The sequence below is a fragment of the Cynocephalus volans genome, chromosome 2, assembly GCF_027409185.1.
Source record: "Cynocephalus volans isolate mCynVol1 chromosome 2, mCynVol1.pri, whole genome shotgun sequence".
NCBI classification, from domain to species: Eukaryota; Metazoa; Chordata; class Mammalia; order Dermoptera; family Cynocephalidae; genus Cynocephalus; species Cynocephalus volans.
Genome location: NC_084461.1, coordinates 124,457,348 through 124,468,568, shown reverse-complemented (window position 1 = coordinate 124,468,568; position 11,221 = coordinate 124,457,348). Strand labels below are relative to the sequence as shown.

At 42.6% G+C, this 11,221-nt stretch overlaps 2 protein-coding genes across 2 annotated transcripts; both read right to left on the bottom strand.

The window, feature by feature from the left end:
- Positions 1-2,879: 2,879 nt before the first annotated feature.
- On the bottom strand, positions 2,880-4,937 carry LOC134369778 (protocadherin beta-3). Its single transcript, XM_063086487.1, has one exon. The coding sequence runs from the start codon at positions 4,920-4,922 to the stop codon at positions 2,880-2,882; it is 2,043 nt and encodes a 680-aa protein (XP_062942557.1). The 5' UTR covers positions 4,923-4,937.
- A 3,465-nt stretch (positions 4,938-8,402) lies between these two features.
- LOC134369734 (protocadherin beta-2) lies at positions 8,403-10,799 on the bottom strand. The gene has a single exon (XM_063086411.1). It carries the CDS (start codon positions 10,797-10,799, stop codon positions 8,403-8,405), a length of 2,397 nt encoding a protein of 798 aa, XP_062942481.1.
- Positions 10,800-11,221: the final 422 nt, after the last annotated feature.

The window sequence follows — 11,221 nt, the reverse complement described above, 5'->3', positions numbered from 1 at the left end:
AAGGAAATTGAACACTACTTAGAATTATGTTTTAAAAATAAATGATTGGTTATTTGAAAGAGTTTTTAAGCTTTTGGGATCTTACAAATTTCTTTGAATTTTGATACCACAAAGACTAGCCAAAGTTCAATAAAAGCACCAATTAGAGGGCAGGGGATTTAAATACAGATTTCAGAAAGTTAATCTGATGGACAGAAAATTTTGTATTTAATTTTTTTTTCATCCCTGAAATCAAAGATGTGAGCAAGCTCAATTTGGAGCCAAATTGGAGATTAATACATTGTTTTACAGTTCTCTGAATTTCCAGAAGTCTCAACCAGCCAAGGGAGACCATTAAATAATAAACTAGCTCTATGGAGATTGGAATTATTCTCTTATGTGAATCCCGCCCCTATGTGAATCCAGATAGTTCTTTTGAAATTCAATGTGCAGATCAATTCCAAGTAAACAAGTCCTTAAGTCTTAAGAAAATTCATTGATTTCCCAAATGTTTTAAAAGTATTTATTCAACAAAGATAAATTGAGCATCTACTATGTATGAAGCATTGTGCTATGTGCTTGAAATGCAGCTATGAATGAAACAGAAGTTGAGTTGATTAGAGTCTAGTAAGGCCATTTCATTTTTTCTGGAGTGAAGGGTTCAAATTTTTCTTTAATTTCTCTTACTTTTTGAAAATTGAAATGTCAGTGAACTCGATTTATAAGTAACTCACAGTAATGGGTTTATCAGCCCTTGTGGAAGAAAAATTACTAGAATATTATTAATATACAAAATCATCCCCTTTACCTTGTGCCAGACTTTCAGTTTATGAAATTCCAAAAAGTGGCAACAATAGTTAGTACTGTACATGTGGTACCCTCTCTGTCCCATATTTAATGAAATATCCAGATAAAGAAGTTTTTGGAAATTGTCTTCAAACAAAAGGGTAAAATATTTCTGACTGCCCAGAAATAAAAACAACTAAGAGTAATATATAATTGTCTCCTAGCTTCAAATTTAGTTCAGGTTACCTTTTCTGACTTTGTTAAATTCTGTTCACTTTCTTGGCAATGCGTAAATCTAGTCCATCCACAAACTAAGTTATTAATAATATCTGTTCTTCTATCCTCAGGATCTAAACGGCTTCTTAGCATTTAACCCTTCAAACTTTAGTTTCAGATCATAAGCCATATTGGTCCCACAATATAACTGGCGTCTGTACTTTCCACAATTAAATACTTCCCAGGCTCTGAAACTACCTGGGGCAAAGGCAGCCAAATAAAAATAAATCTTGATCAGAATTCTTTAACATTTTCCTGATCTTCATGGAACTCAGCTTAGCATGAAAAGAAGCAAAATACCTGACCAAAAGAACCAGATTCAAACATCTCTATAAGGAACTTAGAATGAAAGGAAATATTATTTTTCCTCTTCCTATTAAGGATTCACGCATTTGATGCTCACTTACATAAAACGACATCATTTTAATGTAATTATAACTACATTTTAACATGTGATTGAAGATACGTCAATCTTAAATTCTTTTTCTTTAGGGAATTTTCAAAATCTTTGAGAAGGTCAGTTCTCTGTCTTTTAGTCATAAGTACTTGATTCCTGGAAAATTTTATCTCTCTGTATGAGAAAATACCTATGAGGAGAAAATTTATTTTTTCCTAACAAATTTCTCTATTTAGTGACTAAGGTGTTTTTACTTAAAAATAAGTTTTTCTGTTTCACTCAAAATAGTCATAAGATTTGATGCTTTGATTGCTTCCAGATTTTATTCTTTGTTGTAGCTAATTTAGACTTTCATAAAGGCATTGCTCTCTCTCCTCTTCAGAACTTCCTATTCTTGTACATCATTTAATTACAATGTAGCAGATAGAATGCTGATGAAGATGGACAGTTTTTATCCCAGAAAGACCACATGTAATTCTAAGTCATGTCAGGGTGAAATCTGAAGGAGAGAACCAGGATGAGAAGAAGAAAAAAAATTCCTAAATCACCATATAAATGGCAAGTAGGATTAATAATTAGTACTGGGTGAGACACTACTTTTACCATAAAGCATTTAGAGATCATATATCCATGCACTTTCTTGAAATTAAAAAAAAAAATACGGCCCTCAGGTTGATAACATTTACATCTCAGAATTTACTAATCAAATCATCATCCCACCAGATGCTTTACTAAACAAAGCTTTTGTGCCAAATGGAAAAGCACAATCAGTTGTTTAAAATGGCTTAGCTTTAATTTTTTTTCTCAGTCATCGTGTATATGTGTTAGGCAAACCTAAATGTAATTTACTGTATTACACTATATTTTTGTTAATTTTTGGTCAATATAAGCATACACAATATCGAATATTAATTGCAAGTGTCAATACAGAAAATGAACCAAATGTATCACTTTTATTTGAGTACTATACCCCTAAAAAAGATGGTACATTACTAATCTTAAAGAAAACACATTCTTATTTATCTTCAAACTTCATTAACCACAGACAAAGCTGCTTGAGGAATATTATAAAGCACACTGTATATGATATATAAAACAAAATAAACTATAAAATTGGGGTTTGGAACGCTCTCTACATTGCTTTGAAATATAGAATTTGAAATGAGTTACTTAAACCTATTTGAAATCACCATTACAATAAATTTATTTTTTTGCCTACTGGAAGAGAAAAGGAGGCATTAAGACTGTTGGTAAGATATGAAGCAGAAGAAAAAAAATATGCATGGATTAAGAAACTAACAACATATAAAGTAAAATCAATACATAAACAAGATGTTATATTAAATGAAGATTCTTGATTAAAAAAAATTTTCATAGCTAAAATCTAATTTTTCATTCTTCTGTTAATGAAACAAGCAATTAATGGAATGGAAATTATGATCTAGTTCTGCTTAGTATTTTGAATCAGACCATTGGGGATAATCGGCTTCAGGAACTTGAACTCATTTGTCCCTGAGCCTCCCATCAGACACACCTCATACTGGTAGCTCTGGGACAGGGTCCCCGTACCGCTGACATCCACCAGGTGGCCCGGAAAGCGGCCCCCAGGCACCGAGCAGCGACCCTCCGAGGCCGCCCTGCGCCTCCTGCACAGCCGCACCGCCACCAACAGGAGCACCGAGAACAGGAAGAGCGAGGTGACCGAGGCCAGCGCGATGACCAAGTAGACGGTGAGCGAGTCGGCCTGCGCCCGCTCCCGCGCCGCTTCCGGCAGCGGCAGGTAGGGCTGGGAGAAGCCGTCCACCAGCAGCACGTGCAGCGTGACGGTGGCCGACAGCGGCGGCTCGCCATTGTCCTTGACCAGCACCAGCAGTCTGTGCCTGGCCGCGTCGCGCTCGCTCAGCAGCCGGGCCGTGCGCACCTCGCCGTTGTGCGCCCACACGCCGAACAGCCCGGGCTCCGTGGCCTTGAGCAGCTGGTACGACAGCCAGGCGTTCTGGCCCGAGTCGCCGTCCACCGCCACCACCTTGGTCACCAGGGAGCCCGCCTCGGCCTGCCTGGGCAGCAGCTCGGTGCAGGGCGCAGAGCCGTTCTGCAGCGGGTACAGCACGAAGGGCGCGTTGTCGTTGTCGTCCACCAGCACCACGCGCACCAGCGCGTCGCTGCTCAGCGCGGGGGAGCCTCTGTCTGCCGCGCCCACGCGGAACTCGAACGCCCGCAGGGCCTCGTAGTCCAGCGACCGCAGGGCGAACAGGTGTCCGCTGTCCGCGTTGATGGACACCAGGGAGGCGAGGGCCAGGTGCGGGTCGTGGGTCGGCAGCAGCGAGTAGGTGACCTGGGCGTTGGTGCCCGAGTCTCTGTCTGTGGCGCTGACGCTGCCGATGTGCAGGGCGGGGCTGTTGTTCTCGCGGACGAACAGGGTGTAGGAGCTTTGTGTGAAGGCAGGGGCGTTGTCGTTGACGTCGGACACCTGCACGGTTATGGTGTGCTCGGTTTTGAGCCTGGGCGTCCCCAAGTCGGTGACGGTGATGGTGATGTTGTACTCGGCTTGGCTTTCTCTGTCCAGCGCTCCTTCTGACATTAGAGTGTAAAAATTCTCTACAGATGGTTTCAGGAGGAAGGGGAGATCGTTCTGGATGGAACACATCACTTTTCCATTGTCTCCAGAGTCCAGATCAGAAACACTGAAGACAGCCACCACAGTCTCTCCAGTGTTCTCAGGGATAGGGCTGTTAACTGACGACAAAGTCAGTTCTGGTGGGTTGTCGTTCACGTCAACCACCTGAACTATGACTGTAGATTTTCCCGAAAGGCCTCCGCCATCTTTGGCTTCGATGTCGACTTCATAAGTATTAATTGCTTCAAAATTCAAATATTTGACTAGTTGCATTTCACCAGTAATTGGATTTAGTTGAAAAGTTTTGATAATTTCTTCAGAAGCATGAAAAAATGCGTATGATATTGTCCCAAAATTTCCTGTATCTAAATCAGAAGCTGAGACAGTGACAATGGCAGAGTTAATGGGGCTGTTCTCTAGAATTTGAACCTCATAGAGCGACTGTGCAAATTCTGGGGCGTTGTCGTTTATGTCTAAGACCACGATGTGAATCTGGGCTGTCCCAGACCGTGGTGGAGAGCCGCCATCCAATGCCGTGAGCGTTAAACCCAGTTCTGGCTGCTCCTCCCGATCCAGCGCTTTATCCAGCACTAGCTCTGGGTACTTCCTTCCGTCCCTACGACTGCGTGTCAGTACGTGGAAATGGGAATTTGGAGCGATCGTGTAGTTTTGGAGACTATTTCTTCCCACATCCAAGTCCTCAGCACTTCCCAAAGGAATTACTGTTCCTGGCAGGGTGCTTTCTACGATTTTCAGCTGCATTTTATCTTCAAAGAATACCGGGGAATGGTCATTTACATCTATGACCTGTAGCTCATTTGTAATAAACTGTAAAGGGTTCTGCAGTAATACCTGAAAGTGCAGCATACATGGTTCTGTGGGGCCGCATAGCTCCTCCCGGTCCAATTTCTCATTCAGGAGCAAATCACCGGTCTGATGATTAAGCTGAAAATGCTGTTTGTTCCCTTTGGACACAACTTGGGCCCCCCTCGCAGCTAGCTCCCCTACCCTAAGCCCCAGATCCTTTGCTAGGTTGGCTATTAAAAAGCCCCTCTCTTTTTCCTCAGCCACAGAATAACGTTTCAGCTCAGACCCAGCCACAGACCCACCCAGAAAAACAAAGAGAAGCAGGACTTGCCTTTGTCTAAGAAAGCGCTCCCCTCCGGCCTCTATTGCATTTTTTGCCATGTTCTTCTAGGGAATGTCGCCAAGCTGAGCCTCAGACAGCGCTGGGAAAATCAAAGATTTTTGTCCCCGCAACCTTTGGAGACGGTTTAGGAATAATCCTTTCTAGAGGTTCAGATTTGCTTGCTTAAAAAAATCTGCCCTGGCTCACCGTACTGAATCCGTACTTCACAGAGTATGCACAATGCCTGTGATTTAATTCGCCTTCTTAGTCAACAGCGCCACCATGAGTTCCCTAGCAGTTTAAAAACCTTGGAGGTGTTTTTTGGGTTTTTCTTCTTTTGTTTTGTTTTGTGCTTATTCCCCTTATCAAACCCAGTCGACTCTACTGGAGGAGTTTCTCGTGTCGTATGAGTTAAATAAACACAACCTGGGGAAATGAAATGCGCTCTTGTCTAAAAGGAGTAATTGTCCCTGGTAGAGTCCTCATTTACATGATTTTGTGGAAGTGTATACATGCGAGGCTACTGCCCCCATCTGCAGTTATTACACACAAATTTACAAAGATTTTGCTCAAAATGATAACATGCATCAGTATCCTATTTGCGTTTTTCTTTATTTTCAAAATTTTTTACAATGTAAATGAGTTGCATTTATAGTCAGAAAAATGCTATGAAAAGACAACCTCATGCAAGGTGGTAAAAAAGTATAATACATCATATCAGGGAGTAGGTCCACAGGGCTACAAATGCCTAATTCCCTCCATGTTTTCTCAGCCAAAGAACATTGAGAGTATTTTCTCCTCTTATTTTATAATATTTTTACAATTATTAGTTTCATCTGTACAAAATTATTTCCACACATAAGTATTGAGTTTGTAAAAGTTAGGCATATCATGGTAACAAGACAATGTTTATATATCTTAGTATATCTTACTATATATCATCTAATGGGGTGTACAGACTGTGAACAAATGTTTGAACAGTGTGAAAAGTGCTATATAGAAAACATACTGAATACACTGAAAGTATGCAATTGGGAGGGTCTAACTAAATAGGGGGAGTTTAAAAAGTTTCCTCAAAGATGCATCATTTAATCCAGAACATGAAGGATGAAAAGTGTGCCAGTCTAAGAATGCAGAATATGTGAAGCCCTGGCAGAGTAAAGCACAGCTATTCTAGATATTGAAGGAAGGACAGTATACCAAAAACTTAGTGTCACAAGAGTAAGTGGGAAGAGAAGGCTGGAAAGGTAAACCAGGACCAAGTAATGGGTGCTTGGATTTTATTCCAAGAACAAAAGAAAGCCATTGCAAGGCTGTAGGCAGAGAAATGAAACAATGCAATTATCATATGTTCAATCTAGCTTCTTTTGTATTTCTACACAATTATCAGGAATATTATATGCTGGCTTATCTGTTTACTCTTAATATTGGTGATGGTGAAAATAACAGCAATTATGCTTCTATATCTTTATATTGTCTTCTTTGATCATAACTGCAAACTATTGAAGTAGTTCTTATCATGCAGGGGGGGTGAGCAGAAATATGACTTACTCAAGATCCTACAGGTACTAAGTTGGTTGATCAGAGACTTGATACCAAGATAGTGCTCCACACCACTGCAAATCTCAAAATGAGGTCCTTAAAATTCATATGGTAATTTTAATAGTATAGCTCATTCAAATATATATAAATGATATAAAATGTTAAAGAGAGGCTGAGTAACATTAAGAATTAAAATTCATTTTAATGTATTGATCAGAAATTAAACTGCAAGAAATTAAGAAAGAATCATTTAGGGAACTATAGAAGGAAATGAATTACAAAATTGAAAACCACAATTTCCCCATCTGTATTCCTTAAACCATGGACAGGAGAGGAGACTCAAATTAAGCAGTAAGAGAAAAAAGGAAAAATATGTTGAAGGGACTGATAACTGCATAATGTTTAAATAATAGTGACCATTTTAATTAATAACAAAATTATATAATTCATTGTACATTGGAGAGTATTAAATTCCAGAAAAATTGTCTTTTAAGTATTTTAGTGTTTTAAAATATCAATGTATCATAGGTGAAATAATGATTCTTTTTCTTTCAATCATTCAAAATTTTTACTAAGAACCTACAATGTTCCAGTGACTGTAATAATCATGCAATAGGAGTGGAGCTATCAAGAAACACAGCTCAAACCTTTAGAAAAAGTATTAAAAACTCTAAGGAACTGAGGAGAAAAAATAGAAGTAGTCAGAGAAAAAAAAAAATGGAGGGAGTGGACCTAGATACATTTTTCTCCCCACAAGCTTATTTCTAATTAATCCTAAATACACCAAAAAAATTTTTTTTAATGCAGCATGAGCTACATTTGAAGTTTCTAAAAGTTGGTCAAGGACAAAGACATATGTTCCCTCATATCTTTTGCATTTTAATGAAGTGCTCAGTGTTAGTAGAAAGTTCTTCATAATTAAAGCTGACTTCTTTGGGGGGGGGTAGGAATAAACAGAGGGTTTTAAAAAACTATTTGAAATGGAAAACATGAAGAATTAGCATTCTTGGCAAATCAACAGACATATACTATTTAACTACATTTTAGAATATTAGTGATTTTTTTGACAAAAATTTACTGAGAACTTAAAATGTGAATGTTTTGTAGAATCCAACAGTTAAGGTTCTCACAATCTCTAAAGAGTCATAATTTGCATATCTTGACACTTTAAAGAAGTGTATATTCAGATAAATGTAGGGACAGTGTTATGTTATTCATGAATACACCTGTGTTAATTGTTTAGCCAATGTGAATCTACAGATTGAAAGTTACACTAGCTTAAGAGGATATAAGAAACACAACTATTCTGAGGTGGAAAATATAACCCATGTAATGATAGCAAATATTCTAAAATGTAGGACTTCAAAATTACCTAGGAGCTGTGGAAATTAGGTTGGAAAAAGTTGCTCTAATATTAAAATTAAAGATTTCTGAAAATACAAAATTTACTTTCACTCTTTGAGTTCCAGTGAGACTAATCAACAATTAAAATACAAAGGAAATTTACATTCATTATACTAAAAAAAAGCCCACTCTTACAAATACCAGTTAAATGCACAGAATTGAAACAGGATAGTTTCTTTTGAGTAAAAAGAGATATCTGCAATGGGCAAAGCAGTAAAAGATAACTTTCCACAAATTAACTGAAACTGGGTTAAGTAGACCCTTATGAATACTTAACTGAATTCAAAGCTATTCCCGAAACTGGGGGTTGCCTCACTAACCCTCTCCATCCCCTGAGTAAGAAAGCTGGGAATAATCGGCTTCAGGAACTTGAACTCATTTGTCCCTGAGCCTCCCATCAGACACACCTCATACTGGTAGCTCTGGGACAGGGTCCCCGTACCGCTGACGTCCACCAGGTGGCCCGGAAAGCGGCCCCCAGGCACCGAGCAGCGGCCCTCCGAGGCCGCCCTGCGCCTCCTGCACAGCCGCACCGCCACCAACAGGAGCACCGAGAACAGGAAGAGCGAGGTGACCGAGGCCAGCGCGATGACCAAGTAGACGGTGAGCGAGTCGGCCTGCGCCCGCTCCGGCGCCGCTTCCGGCAGCGGCAGGTAGGGCTGGGAGAAGCCGTCCACCAGCAGCACGTGCAGCGTGACGGTGGCCGACAGCGGCGGCTCGCCATTGTCCTTGACCAGCACCAGCAGTCTGTGCCTGGCCGCGTCGCGCTCGCTCAGCAGCCGGGCCGTGCGCACCTCGCCGTTGTGCGCCCACACGCCGAACAGCCCGGGCTCCGTGGCCTTGAGCAGCTGGTACGACAGCCAGGCGTTCTGGCCCGAGTCGCCGTCCACCGCCACCACCTTGGTCACCAGGGAGCCCGCCTCGGCCTGCCTGGGCAGCAGCTCGGTGCAGGGCGCAGAGCCGTTCTGCAGCGGGTACAGCACGAAGGGCGCGTTGTCGTTGTCGTCCACCAGCACCACGCGCACCAGCGCGTCGCTGCTCAGCGCGGGGGAGCCTCTGTCTGCCGCGCCCACGCGGAACTCGAACGCCCGCAGGGCCTCGTAGTCCAGCGACCGCAGGGCGAACAGGTGTCCGCTGTCCGCGTTGATGGACACCAGGGAGGCGAGGGCCAGGTGCGGGTCGTGGGTCGGCAGCAGCGAGTAGGTGACCTGGGCGTTGGTGCCCGAGTCTCTGTCTGTGGCGCTGACGCTGCCGATGTGCAGGGCGGGGCTGTTGTTCTCGCGGACGAACAGGGTGTAGGAGCTTTGTGTGAAGGCAGGGGCGTTGTCGTTGACGTCGGACACCTGCACGGTTATGCTGTGCTCGGTTTTGAGCCTGGGCGTCCCCAAGTCGGTGACGGTGATGGTGACATTATACTCAGATCTGGATTCCCGGTCCAGGGCTGTGTTTGTCACAAGAGTGTAAAAATTCTCAACAGAGGGTTTGAGGAAGAAAGGAAGATCATCTTGGATGGAGCAAACCATCCTTCCGTTGTCTCCCGAGTCAGGATCTGAAACACTGAATACAGCAATTATGGTCTCCTGCAAGTTTTCCGAGATATGATTGATAAGTGTGGATATAGTCAATTCCGGAGGGTTGTCATTCAAATCCACCACTTGGATAAACAGCACACAACTTCCAGAAAGACCCCCACCATCTGTCGCCTGAATATTTACTGTGTAAGACTGAACAGATTCAAAATCCAGTTTCCGTTTTAAAAAGAGCTCTCCCGATTTTGCATTTATTCGAAACGTTTTGCGAATGTCTTCTGAGGCTTGGGAAAATACATAAGATATTTGTCCATAGGCTCCAATGTCTAAATCTCTAGCAGAGACTGTGGCAACCTGGGATTCAACGGGGCTGTTCTCCGGGACCTGCACCTCATAGAGTAGTTTTGCAAACTCGGGGGCGTTGTCATTGATGTCCAAGACTTCAATGAGGATTAGGGCGGTGCCAGACCTGGGTGGAATCCCGCCATCCAGAGCCGTGAGGGTTAAACTGATCTCAGGCTGTTCCTCGCGATCCAGAGCTTTATCCAGCACCAGCCGTGGTAATATTATGCCATCGGGACTGTCTTGTAATTTAAGATGGAAGTAGAAATTGGGGCTGATTGTGTAATTTTGGAGACTGTTGCTTCCTACATCTAAGTCTTGGGCACGTTCTATTAGGAAAGTGGTTCCGGGGGTGATACTCTCTGAAATTTTCAATATTATTTCATTGTCTAGGAAAACTGGGGAATGATCATTTATGTCCCTAATCCATAGTTCGGCCTGAAAAAATTGCAAAGGATTTTCCAATAACACCTGGAAAGGTAGCACACAGGGCTCGGTGGGGCCACACAGCTCCTCCCGATCCAGTTTCTCATTTAACAACAAATCCCCGGTCTGCCTATCGAGCTGCAAACTCATTTTTTTCCCTTTGGAAATGACCCGGGCCCCCCGTATAGCTAGCTCATCTATCTTCAGCCCCAGGTCTTTTAACAAATTGGCCACAAAAGAGCCACTCTCTGTTTCCTCGGCCACTGAATAGTGCATAGGCTCGGAAACAGCCTGAGCTATGCCCAGCAAAACAAAGAATATCAGGACTTGCCTTTGTTTCAGAACGTGCTCCTTTTCCTCTCCGGCCTCCATCGCCTTCTGGTCTCCTAGCCAACCTGCTCCAGCTTGGGCTCACGCTGGCGCTGACTGTTATTTCCCAAAATCTCGCAGATACTGGGATAAGAGGACAATCCTATGGCCTTGATTTCCCGGAGCGACCTCCTTAGAAAGCCTCCTCTTCCTGCTTGCTTCTTTATCTGAGTATCTGGGTACAGGAGCGTTGGCTGGTCGCTTTGTTCCTTCTACTTCTAAGGCTGCAGCGCCACCCCGCGTCCTTTCCAAGCGTTTATTTTCTCCAAAACGTTAAGAAAATCCCAATACTTTTTTTCAGATTGATGGCCACCTAAATTGAATATTTTCAAGTAGTGTTTCCCAATGGACCAAAGTCTAACCTGAGTTTCAAAAGGCTTTTCATTGCATCTAAAACAGCATGGGCAAGCATACACAAATCACTC

What these genes read in the sequence shown, in the direction of transcription:
- LOC134369778 (XM_063086487.1), bottom strand. Translation starts at nt 4,922, where the DNA reads ATGCTGCACTTTCAGGTATTACTGCAGAACCCTTTACAGTTTATTACA.
- LOC134369734 (XM_063086411.1), bottom strand. Translation starts at nt 10,799, where the DNA reads ATGGAGGCCGGAGAGGAAAAGGAGCACGTTCTGAAACAAAGGCAAGTC.